Below are 12982 nucleotides of genomic sequence, written 5' to 3'. Positions count from 1 at the left end.
GAAGATGAACTGAGGTGCTGCACCCAAGTCTGCAGGTTCAGGGAGGGACAAACATCTGCTGCAACCAGATTGGAGTGAGAGGAGAGAGCAGGCCAACAACAACAAAGAAACAACAAACACACTGTGGAAGACCGAAGCAGAGTTTAGTTTAAAGTGGAACTAAGGATGTTTCTCTGGCTGCCAGGATTCACTGAGTAATTCAAATGCTTTCTTTAATGCAGGACCCACCATGCATGTAAAAGCAAGTGTTTCACCAACATTTGTGACTAAAATAGACCTGCAGTAGAAATGTATCTAGGAGCATGCATGTGAATATGAAGTCAACATCAGGCACATGCAGCCTAAGTGTTTAAACAAAGACTGATAACATAACAGCAGCAGTGATGATCAGAGTTTATGGTGAATCCAGCGTCTCGAGTTCTGGAGGCATTAAAGAGGTCACAGTTGTATTGGAGAAATCCCAAAACTTTACAATTTCATACAGAGACAGAAAGCCTGGTGAAATAAATTACTGACACAGTTGGATGTTAAAAGTAAAGACATGAGTACAAATGTACTCACAGAGCTTTGTTGGAGGCTTTGACCACTGGCAGCAGCCTCAGAAGAGCCTCCTCTGAAGCAGAGTATTTCTTCAGGTCAAACACATCCAGATCTTCTTCTGATGACAGTAAGATGAAGACCAGAGCTGACCACTGAGCAGGAGACAGTTTATCTGTGGAGAGACTTCCTGATCTCAGGGACTGTTGGATCTCCTCCACTAGAGAACGATCATTCAGTTCATTCAGACAGTGGAACAGATTGATGCTTTTCTCTGCAGACAGATTCTCACTGAGCTTCTCCTTGATGTACTGGACTGTTTCCTGATTGGTCTGTGAGCTACTTCCTGTCTGTGTCAGCAGACCTCGTAGGAGAGTCTGATTGGTCTCCAGTGAAAGACCCAGGAGGAAGCGGAGGAACAAGTCCAGGTGTCCATTTGGACTCTGTAAGGCCTTGTTCACAGCACTCTGGTGGAGAGATTGTAGGTTTGGTTTGTTAAATAATTTAGATTTCTTGGAGGTTGTTTGTTGTTCCAGCAGATTTAGTCCAGAGTTGATGAAGGTCAGATGGACATGAAGAGCAGCCAGAAACTCCTGAACACTCAGATGGATGAAGCAGAACACCTTGTCCTGGTACAGTCCTCTCTCCTCTTTAAAGATCTGTGTGAACACTCCTGAGTACACTGAGGCTGCTCTGATATCGATGCCACACTCTGTCAGGTCTGATTCATAGAAGATCAGGTTTCCTTTCTGCAGCTGATCAAAAGCCAGTTTTCCCAGAGACTCCATCATCTTCCTGCTCTCTGGACTCCAGTGTGGATCTGTCTCAGCTCCTCCATCATACTTGACCTTCTTCACTTTGGCCTGAACCACCAGGAAGTGGATGTACATCTCAGTCAGGGTCTTGGGCAGCTGTCCTCCCTCTCTGGTTTCCAGCACATCCTCCAGAACTGTAGCAGTGATCCAGCAGAAGACTGGGATGTGACACATGATGTGGAGGCTTCGTGATGTCTTGATGTGGGAGATGATCCTGCTGGCCTGCTCCTCATCTCTGAATCTCTTCATGAAGTACTCCTCCTTCTGTGGGTCAGTGAACCCTCTGACCTCTGTCACCATGCCAACACAGTCAGGAGGGATCTGATTGGCTGCTGCAGGTCGTGTGGTTATCCAGAGGCGAGCAGAGGGAAGCAGTTCCCCCCTGATGAGGTTTATCAGCAGCACATCCACTGAGGTGGACTTTCTAGGGTCAGTTAGGATTGTAGTTTTGTGGAAGTCCAGAGGAAGTCGACACTCATCCAGACCATCAAAGATGAACACAACCTGGAAGTCTTCAAAGCTGCAGATTCCTGCTTCTTTGGTTTCAGTAAAGAAGTGATGAACAAGTCCCACCAAGCTGAACTTTTCCTCTTTCAGCACATTCAGCTCTCTGAAAGTGAATGGAAATATGAACTGGATGTCCTGGTTGGCTTTGTCTTCAGCCCAGTCCAGGCTGTATTTCTGTGTTAAGACTGTTTTCCCAATGCCAGCCACTCCCTTTGTCAGCACTGTTCTGATTGGTTCATCTCTTCCAGGTGAGGCTTTAAAGATGTCTTCTTGTCTGATGGTTGTTTCTGGTCTGTCTGGTTTCCTGGATGCTGTTTCAATCTGTCTGACCTCATGTTCATCATTGACCTCTGCAGTCCCTCCCTCTGTGATGTAGAGCTCTGTGTAGATCTGATTCAGGAGGGTTGGGTTTCCTGCTTTAGCGATGCCCTCAAACACACACTGGAACTTCTTCTTCAGGGTGGATTTAAGGTTACGGTGACAAACAGCAGCTGGAAGTTCTGAATGAGAAGAAAAATAAACACTCAATTCCAAAAAGAACTAATCTTTAAAACATGTTGCTCCATCTTCCATCTCTGGAAAATGTTCATTTATCCAGCAGCTTAAATCTTTAGATAAATCCTCTTACTGCTCTGCAGACGGTCAGCCAGCTCCTCCTGCTTCATTCTCCTCAGGAAGTCCACTGTGATCTTCACAAATGCCTCTCTGCTGCTGCTCCTCTGACTCTCAAAGCATTCTGGGTAATCTGGACTCAGAACCTTCTGGATCTTCTTCAGCTCGTTCTTCACAAAAGTGATGATGTTGTCCTCCAGCAGCTGGAACAGAATATTTATGAATGAGCCAATCAGACTGAAATCATGGAGCCAAACATCAGATCCATGTTGGACACACTGACGATCCACTGGTCTACAAAGAGCAGCATGGAGATGACTGTGAACAGAACAGATGTAACAGTAGTTGTTGTACATGTACAGACCATAAATATGGAGTCCAGCTGTGTTTGATGCTGCTGGGCAGACTGACCACTGGGAACCTCTGAGCTCTGCTGCTCCACTCTGTGGAGGAACCATGAAGGATTAGATCAACACAGGATAAAGATCCAGGAGTTTCTGCTCAAATAACTTCATCTGAATCAAGTCTGTCAAGTTTTAAACTCTCAGATTGTGAACATATCAGTAATTTTCAGTCTGTTTTCATGGACGTCCTTTCAGTGGTGATGTCAGGGATGATTTTGAAGAAGCTCATCAAACTGAACCATCAGCAGATCACTGCTCCAAAACCAGAACATGATCCGAGTCTCCCTCCACCACCAGAACACCAGCTTTACTAACGTGGTAGATCAGTGTAGTACAGATCAATAACTGATGAGTCATTTGATCAAAATCACTGAGTGCTTCACGTCTGACCCTCTGATGCTTCTGTAGACATTTTGCATATTTAATGAATGTCTGACAGTTTTACATTCATTCTATGAACACAGTGGAAATGTTGTGTTATAGTCTCCATGTTGTTTCCAGCATCATAAATTCTTAAGTTCAGAAAATTAGATTCTTTCTTCACAGCTGAAAAACAACAACATTTATTCTCTATTGAAATCTGCATCGTCCACTCCAAAGGTCACAATCTGAAGGTAACATCTGGTTTTGTTCCCTGTGGTTAACTCTGAGCATCAGTATGGTGGGATTTATCCACTACATCCACACCACTGTGGTTCAGTGTTGTCCTGATGGAGTAACAGCAGCCAGTATGATCCAGGCTTTAGCTGCTGGGTCTCTGTGTGACCTCTCAGACTGTTTAACAGATCAGACACAAAGAGAATCAGAGCAGCTCTGTTCTTTAAAGACAAACATGAACCCACTCAGGTCACACTTTCCCCACAGATATGAGCATCACTGTCCTCAAACAGCAAATGACCAAGTCGAACATTTGGATCTTTTCTCTTTCATTGTTTTCTTTTTAATGAATCTTTGTAACAATCTGAGGATGTTTCAGGTCATATTTATCCAGGAAACACAAACATGTAAAGGAGTCATCACAGCTCTCTGACCTCGTTGCTCCAGGTTCACCACTGAAGACTGGGGGTGGAGTTTTGGACCGGTCACTCCTCACAGACGGACAGCTGGACCCTGCAGACTGTGACCTCTGACCTCTGCAGACACAAACATGATTGAAGCAGCTGTGATCACACAGACTGCAGATAATGCAGCTGTTTCCTGTCAGTAACATCCTCTTAGATTAGAGTTCAGCTTTTTACAGGAAAACTGGACAAAACTGATTTTTGTTACAAACTCATTTTCATTTCCTCTCAGCTCACAAACACAGTCAGACAATCAACCAGAGTCAACACTGATTATAATGTCAGTGCAGAATTATTTCTGTTACTCAGTGAGTTCAGCTCTCTGACCTCGTTGCTCCAGGTTCACCACTGAAGGCTGGATTATGATCTTTGGACCGGTCACTCCTCACAGACGGACAGCTGGACCCTGCAGACTCTGCTCTGTCCTCCTCTTCCTCCATCATCGTCTTCAGTCAGTCTGAGAGGTAAACCACAAACACTCAGTGAGTTCACATTAACAGGAGGAACTGAGTTACAGTCGCTGACCTCTGACCTGTCATGTGACCATGAAACCAGGTCAATATGTCTGTAGGTTCAGTCATCCAGGTCATGTGATCTAAGGAGCTTGGAGAGAAAAGAGACGTCTTTAAGTTTCTGGAAGACGTTTCATCTGAGAAGCTTCTTCAGCTCTAAAACCAAACGGTGGAGAGTCCCAGATATTTAAACCTGAGAGGGAAAGAAAGCATGTCGCTGACCCACCACTGATGTTATTTCAAGGAGGAAACTGAGAGCCTTTGCACCAGGAGCACAAACATCAGCTCCAGCAATGATCCACTGATGTGTTTTTATTCCATGTATGAATGTTGTTATTGACAGAGATGACGTTTGTGTGTCAGTGATGCAGTGACTGTTGTTGTTACCTGTACAGGCTGGTTAGACTCTATGAAACAGATCATACAGATCTCTGCATGTTAGAAGAGACTATTAAAGGTCATGAATGAGACAAAGGCAGGGAGGCGTCCTTTACAGCTAAACAGCAGAGTGAGAGAACAGCCAGCACCTCTACATTTATCACATTATACAGCACATGTATGATACTGACAGGGATGAGAAGAATTTAGTGATTCTGATCCCATCATTGATATTACTTATTGATTCTCAGTAGCTCTGCTCTGACAGTCACCACCATCACTGAGCAGCATATCAAAGACATTTGTGCACATTAACTGCATGTTGTGGCTCAAATGTTTGTGCATGTTGGAGGCATTTCCTCTTTGTTGTGATCAGTGTTGGTCATTACTCAAAACAGTCATTATTACACATATTACACAGAACACTTTGATTAAAAGTAATGGAGTACGTTACTTCATTACTCCTCATAACATTACTTTGATGTTAAAATGAACAAATGAGCATGTAACAACATGAAGCTGAGGTACAGCCCCACACACCAACACAGATCCTGATGAGGTCACGTGATGTTTCTCTGAGTGTTTATGAACACAAATCAAAGATGAAACAGCACAAAGACACTTCAAAGTGATTCTACTGTAGAAACATGAACAGGTAGAAACCTGCAGCCTGACTGCTCATCACTTTGTTACCTGTTCAAGTTCAGCAGCAGCAGCTCACTTTATCACGGTGCTGGTCTGGGGTCAGTGTTTACTCAGCTTTAACTCACTCTGGGTTCTTGACTAGCTTAGTGTTAGCATGCTGTGTGCTAGCTCAGCGTCAGAGCTCTGCAGGTGTCTCGTGTGTAAATATTAATCACAGTGACAGTAAAGGAGGTAAAGGGCTGTGACGTCATCACGTACGCTGCGTCCTCTGTGGGCTCTGAGTGAACTCAAAGTACAAACTACAAGTACACAAACACGAACGTAGCTCAGAGTGGCGGACACACTCGGCCTCGTTGGTCCAGCTGTGAGTCCGTTACCGTGAACTATGGAGCGGCAGATTTGTGCTGAACTAAGCTGCACACAGCTGATGTTAGCCAGGAAACATTACACACTGACTTTAATGGAGAGACCGGAAATACAAACACACACAGTTTGTTGTGTGAAGAAATCAAACACGAGCTGAACAAACAGTAAAGTTCCTAAAGACAAACTGTTAAAGGAGGAAACAAAGCAAACTTACAGTTTCTTCACACACCAACAACAAGCTCCACTCCACGAAGTTCAGGAAGTGAAATTAAACTTTGAGCAGGAAGGAAACACCCAAAGAGACGTTTGAGGACAATCAGGAGCATTGGAACACTGTGCTGCGTTCAGGTGCACCTCGGAAACTCCAAACCTCTGGCAGGCTGTGATTTATTTCTGCTGGTTTTCCTGTTTGAAGCACAAACATCCGTCATCAATTTGTTGTTGTTCTTCCTGCAGCGTTTAAATATTTCAGCACTGAACTGATGTTTCTTCAAAGCTCATTTCAACCTGTTGAAGTCATGAATGAAAGTGCAGACTGAGAGTGGATCACATGATGTTTGAGGTGTGTCATGTGACATGTTCAGTATTGTCACACATGTCTAGATTGTCCCTGATATCATAACTGCTCAAACACTGATGATTATATTTGAAGAATTATTCCTGATGGCAGCAAAGTTTGAATGGAGCTCTCTGTCTGTGCTGATTTGTCGCCCTCTGGAGGTCAAAGCACAAACTGCATGATGTCACTGTAACCACCACAGAGACAGGAAGTGTTTTTATGACTGAAACACTGAAATGATGCTAACGGCTGTCGTTAGGCTCACTGACAGCAGTGCTGATGTGTTCATGTCAAACACTGGCTCAGGTCAGACTCCTTCATCCTTCTCCAGCGTGAGGCCGCCCTCAGACCCACAGGAGCTCTGACCTTTGACCTCCTGACCCTAACCATTTTAGTCTTGTTGCATCTTTAAATGCAAATCCTGTGAAATGGTCAGGGGCGGCTCTAGAGAAATTTTCTTAGGGTGGCAAAATCAAAGCCTTTTTACCCCAAACACATATGCAGGTGGTTACATGTGGTTAAAATGATTCAAATGCAGTAAGTATGCACGTTTTTCATATAAATATAGTCTATGGGGCGATCGTGGCTCAAGAGTTGGGAGTTCGCCTTGTAATCGGAAGGTTGCCAGTTCGAGCCCCGGCTTGGACAGTCTCGGTCGTTGTGTCCTTGGGCAAGACACTTCACCCGTTGCCTACTGGTGGTGGTCAGAGGGCCCGGTGGCGCCAGTGTCCGGCAGCCTCGCCTCTGTCAGTGCGCCCCAGGGTGGCTGTGGCTACAATGTAGCTTGCCATCACCAGTGTGTGAATGTGTGCGTGAATGGGTGGATGACTGGATATGTAAAGCGCTTTGGGGTCCTTAGGGACTAGTAAAAGCGCTATATAAATACAGGCCATTTACCATTTATAACTTAATTATTGTCTGTACCCACATGATTACACACTTTAGTTACATGAAACATGTGAGTTTTGATGTTATGTACTGTACAGCCTGTATATTAAATACATATGTAGCCCAATAAGTATAAACTCCAGAAAGCTACACAACATGGGGCGCTTCATTTACAAACACAAGTCTAACTTAAGTTTCACTGTTTTTGTTAGAAAACTGTCACATTGTTGCAGCTTAAATGACACAAAATGTCAGAAATCTGCACTGTCATGAACAAACATGTAAACCTCATTTTTCATGATTTGTTGGATTCACCCTCTGAGGTCTGAAACACAACCGGACATTTGTGACTCCTTTGAGTTTACGTTTGTATTTCACCCTCAGATTGTTTCATTTTATTTTTTCCTCCTCTTGCTTTGTTTGGTATCTTTTCAGCTCAACTGAATTTAGTTGTTTTTTCACTGACATACTGCATTAGTATTACTATTACTATTAATGTAACTATTACTGATCTGAAATCACACAAAGAACCTAAAATCCTAGCAGTATTTTTTACTGTAAAAAAACCACAGACGTGTTGGGTAAATGTTTATAACTTGAAATGCAAATATAAATTGTACATTTTGTAAACAGATACAACTATTTATCTAAAAATGCAGCCAATACACCTGCTGTTTTTTCATTTTCTACAACCATTTAAAATAGCACTCACCTTCCTTCATTTCCACAGTGTAACATCCACCCACCTGTGTAAAATCCAAAATTCCCATGGTGTTGTTCAAAATGTGCTCTGGCACAATCATAAGCATCGCTTGCTGCTGAAAACAAGAAAAAAGCCGTCCTGCTATGGGCTGAACCATTTGTTAATGTGGAGGGGGGGACACTATGGAATATATCCAGTTCTAGCATTTATATTCACTGCTGACTGTAACTACGCTCAAACTGTTAAACTTATTTTAATAAACAACACTGTCATATGCAAAACTGGGGTGGCACTTGGGGTGGCAAGGGATCATTTTAGGGTGGCACTTGCCACCCCATGCCACCCTTCTAGATCCGCCCCTGCTGATGAAGCCAACAGGTTCGCTTCATTTGCAAAAAGCAGATATGAGTTTCTGAGGCCACAGTCTTCTGTGGCAGAAGGGGAATCAGGGGAAGCCCTGGAGGAGTCCACCACCCACCAGAAACAGGTCTGAGCTCTCACTGCAGTTGTAAAGGGGCTACACAGCCCACATGAGGCTGAGGGATGCAGCCTTCTGTCAGACTGTCACTAACACAGAGAAACACCCGTGTACACTCATACTCATGGGCACATACACCAATCAACCTAACCCCACTAACTGCTCGTCTTTGGACTGTGGGAGCCAGAGAACCCAGAGAGGACCCAGACATGGGGAGAGCATGCAAACAGCTTAGATGTTGGATTTGAACCCAGAACCTTCTTGCTGTCAGGAAACAGTGCCAACCACTTTTCCACTGTGCTGCCTGTTTGACTCTGATACACCCATTTTTGAGCTCTTAAAAACAGCCCTCCACACAACAGAGACAAACCATAAAGGACTTTGTGGCTTGTAGCAACCGAAGAAAGTTTAAGGTGCAAAATAAAGAGGTTGAAAGGAAAGTAATAAAGATGTAATTATAACAGTAATGTTGGCTGTGTATCACGTGTGGCATGTCATTGTGGGGCTGGCCTCTGCTGGGATTGAGAATATGTGATGGCGGGGGCAGGGTTGGTTACTGGGGTTTATCCTGATCTCCTGTTTAGTGGAACTGTGCTCCTTTGAATCCACAGCACTAACCTGGCACACACACATAAAATGCATCATTGCTACAGAGCACAGCAGGACTCATTATGAGTGGTGGGGCAGGCTGGATGGTGTTGAGGAGTCGTATCGCAGTGACATTGGCTCCCCTGCTTCACTCTCTCCTGCCCCACTAATGCAACTCACTAATCCCTCTGTCCCCTTTAGGTGGGGCTCACGCTGACAAGATAAAATAAGCTGCAGGACTGGTGGGTGGGGGCTGTGCTGTCAGCCCCCCTGGGTCTGCTCCTCTGTGATCCTCAGTGGGCCAGTATGCCTCTCCTGGTAGCTCCATGGGGGATGGTGTGGTGGGTTGGTGGGTGCCATGGCGACTATGTGCGGACTTCACATTTTTGTCTGCTGTGACAGCTCCTTGATCTGGGCGGGGCCAGTGGGGTGTGGGTAGGTCCTTTGTGGGGCTTTGGACGTTGCCTGAATATTGTCAGGCAGCTGGGTGCTGTGCCTCGACCCTTTCTTCCTTTGCATTTGTGGTTTGGTGCCATAAATGCACAACATAGAAGAGCCACCTCGACGGGACAACACTCAGCGGTTCATCTGTCTCTCTTCCACAGCATGTCTTTATCCTGTCTTCCTTCTCTCACCCCAACCAATCACAGCAGATGGCCCCGCCCCTCCCTGAGCCTGGTTCTGCCGGAGGTTTCTTCCTGTTAAAAGGGAGTTTTTTCTTCCCACTGTCGCCAAAGTGCTGCTCACAGGGGGTCATATGACTGTTGGGTTTTTCTCTGTATCTATTAAAGCACCTTGAGACGACTGCTGTTGTGATTTGGTGCTGTGTAAATAAAACTGAATTGAATTAAGAAAGAACTCTTAGATTCCTCACATGATTCTCCTGTATTCCTACGGGACGCCAAGGTAATATAACATGGAAGTGTGTCGCAGTGCCTGGTGGCCACATGTTACCCATAAACTGTCAACCTGACCGTACTGTAGCTACGTCCAAAGACTAGTTAAAGATTAAAGCTTTTTGGGGGGTTAAATCTGACATAAAGAAAGAAAGAATAACATTAAAGTCGATTCTTTTGATCACTGTAGTTCTACTTTGAGGATATGACGTGTAAAAACCCTCAGTTGTGGCTGGTGGATCTCACATTCCTGGTCTTTGTAATTCCAGTTCAATGAAGCCTCATTTTCACCTTTTTCCAGGTAAATTTTCCCAACTGTTCTAATGTCCATGCTGTGGCATTGTCCCATCATTTGTATTTCCTGTTAATGAATTTTTAATATGGTCTGGGAAATTACTATATATGAGTAACTTCCTGTTGTATTGCAGCTTAAGGCCATTGTCACTGAAATAAAGCCCGAGTTGTAATAGTTTGCATCCAGAACGAGGAAAACGAAGAAACCCAAACACTGCTCAGTGGATGAGTCCGTCCTGGAATAAATACCAGGACAAAACTAAAAAGAAGAGCTTGTTTCCTCGAAGCAACAACAGAAAGCTCTTTGTCTCTACAGATGTTTCTGGGAAACACGTTAACAATATTTAAACATTTGTTCTTAATAAACGTTTTTACTTAATGATGCTTTATGATATTTCTATCTGACCTAATGCAGCAGCGTATCCACATGAACTCTGCAGTGTTTCTACCCAGAGGCCACCGTGGTCCTTCTTTACTAATGCTGAGGGTTTTCTCCCAGCCGTGATAGCCTTTGACAGGTAAACTGAGTCATTCCAGCCCAGTGCAAAAATAACCTCCCTGTCTGCTCTTAACTTCACGCATCGATGCTAAAACGTTGCATAACTGAACCTGCAGACTGTGATCCTGTAGCTGTCGAGGAGAGGGCTTGATGCCGTCCATCTTCTGCTCAATTAACAACGCCTGCAACCTTTTGAGCCTTTGTCCTGCTACAGTCACAAATATAACATCATCACTCTTTATTTGATCCACTACACTGCTGTCATTTCTCTGTTATGGCCCCACAAGGTCACTGAATCCCCCTCAAACCCACAGCACATGTACAAGTTTTCAAAGCGGTGTTCTAATCTGCTTCGAGCTTTCATCATTTTAGCCAGCCCCTCCGATCTTCTCCAGGTAAACACTACAAAGAAAGAGTTCAGTCTGCATAAAACATCTTGTGCATGTCACACGATACAGCATCCACAGCAGTATACACTGCAAACAGCAGAAGCTCTTCCTTCTTAGCCTTCAGTCCAGCAGTGATGATCTCCTCCTGCTTTTGGTTCACATCACCTTTCTCCTGAAAATCTGAGCTGGGCTTGACAAACCCTCAGCTCAGTGTGATATAAAGGTAGCTCTTCTAGTGTATTTGCCATCTCCTGAGCTGTCATTGTTACCATCTCACATTCTTCTCCAATCCATGGTTAGGGAGCCGCTCATAGGGGGTCATATGATTGTTGGGTTCTTCTCTGTATCTATGAAGCGCCTTGAGGCGACTTTTGTTGTGATTTGGCGCTATATAAATAAAATTGAATTGAATTTTCAGGGTCAAAGTTCAGAGGAAAGTTTGTTCAGCAAATGAATGACAATAAATCACACATGTTTGCTGATTCACAGGTTAACAGCCTGGAGGAACAGGGCTGTGTCGTTCCTGTGATGCGATTCAGCTTTATTTCAGCCACTCAACAAAACAACATTATATTATATTTAATATATATTATATTTAATATATATTAAATATAATATATATATATATATATATATATATATTATATTTAATATATATATATATATATAAAATATGTGCCAACTGATTCAGTACGTTTCATGTAGAAATATCTGTGGCAACTTTTTGTTGCAGCAATGATCTCAAAACACGGGGGGGGGGGGGGGGCGAAGATGAATGTCTGCTGTGAGGACAGGGGGTGTGCATGTGCTCAAGTCACGTGACACGTCATTTACGCAACATTTGGTCGATTTCAAAGTTACAGTGAGATAAAATCATGTTATGGATTGCACTCAGTATATTGTGCCGACATGGTGAGATTGTGTCTGTCGAGCCGAGGAGAGCGTCGCAGTGCCAAAAGCTGTAAAATGAACTATCAGGCTGGAGTGTGCTGCCACAGCACAGAGCAGTCACAGAGTCCTGCAGGCAGAAGAGGAGTGATCGTGTTAGCCACCTTACAAAACAAAAAGACATGAAGTGAAAAGCAGAGCGCAGAGTGTGGCAGAAGAAGACAGACTGGGCCAAGTCCTGCATGTGCGAGAGCGAGCGAGACCCGGGACAACGTCATCCGCCTCGCCTGGACTAGTCCGCCGGCCGGAGGAGGGACAGTGGCTGCACTGTGCAGCCGAAGACTCACTTTGATCGCGCAGGAGACGAGCGACGCAACCGGTCCACCGTCCGTGCAAACTGCGCCAGGCAGCGTATTGCACGCTGGAGGACACCGAGGAAAGTCACACTAGGAGCGGCGCTTAGTGAGAGGTGATGTCGGGGGGACATGGCTTCTTCTCCGGTCACCCCAGCATCGCTTGAAGGAGAAACACCTTCACCCACCGGGAACGAGGAGCCCGCGACCACCCGACAGGTACGACACGCCTCCGAGACCCTCTGCGCGCCCGGTAACGTTGTAACGTTTTACCGAAGTTCATTCGCAAACACACCAGTTTAAGATGGACCCGAGAATCAGCACACGGGAGCACTGGTGTCTGACTCAGCAGAAACGGCGCGACGTGCGTGTAATGCTTCGTATTTGATAACGATGGAATAATTCTTTAAAATAAGCACACAGATAAACACTGGTGGGTGGAAAAGCTCGTGTTTTGCTGAAATGAGTCCCGCCTAGTCCGGTCTACACCTCATTCAGCAAACATCTGAGTCACCCTGAGACACCAGTGCGCGTCCTTGTGATGCAAAAAGCCGTAAGTGACACGCTGTTTACACGCAGGAGCAGTTTAACACATGCAGGTTGTGCCAGT

The 12982-nt window shown here is 44.8% G+C and overlaps 2 protein-coding genes across 2 annotated transcripts in view; both read right to left on the bottom strand.

Moving 5' to 3' along the window:
• LOC309702418 (protein NLRC3-like) overlaps window positions 1–6082 on the bottom strand; it is a 32921-nt gene extending 26839 nt beyond the window's left edge. Inside the window, exons 1-5 of the mRNA XM_082527136.1 lie at window positions 6052–6082; window positions 4264–4539; window positions 2836–2914; window positions 2488–2674; window positions 562–2359 (exon numbers count right to left, since the gene is read on the bottom strand). Of these exons, the coding sequence (XP_082383262.1) occupies window positions 562–2359; window positions 2488–2674; window positions 2836–2914; window positions 4264–4379 (2180 nt within the window). The 5' untranslated portion in view covers window positions 4380–4539; window positions 6052–6082. The remainder of the gene's footprint in view (window positions 1–561; window positions 2360–2487; window positions 2675–2835; window positions 2915–4263; window positions 4540–6051) is intronic.
• Window positions 1–12982, bottom strand: part of LOC309702423 (protein NLRC3-like) — a 226620-nt gene that overhangs the window by 93069 nt on the left and 120569 nt on the right. The window lies entirely within an intron of this gene.

The sequence above is a fragment of the Aulonocara stuartgranti genome, assembly GCF_965226115.1.
Source record: "Aulonocara stuartgranti genome assembly, chromosome: 3".
Classification (NCBI taxonomy): domain Eukaryota; kingdom Metazoa; phylum Chordata; class Actinopteri; order Cichliformes; family Cichlidae; genus Aulonocara; species Aulonocara stuartgranti.
This window is presented reverse-complemented; position numbering and strand designations above follow the sequence as displayed.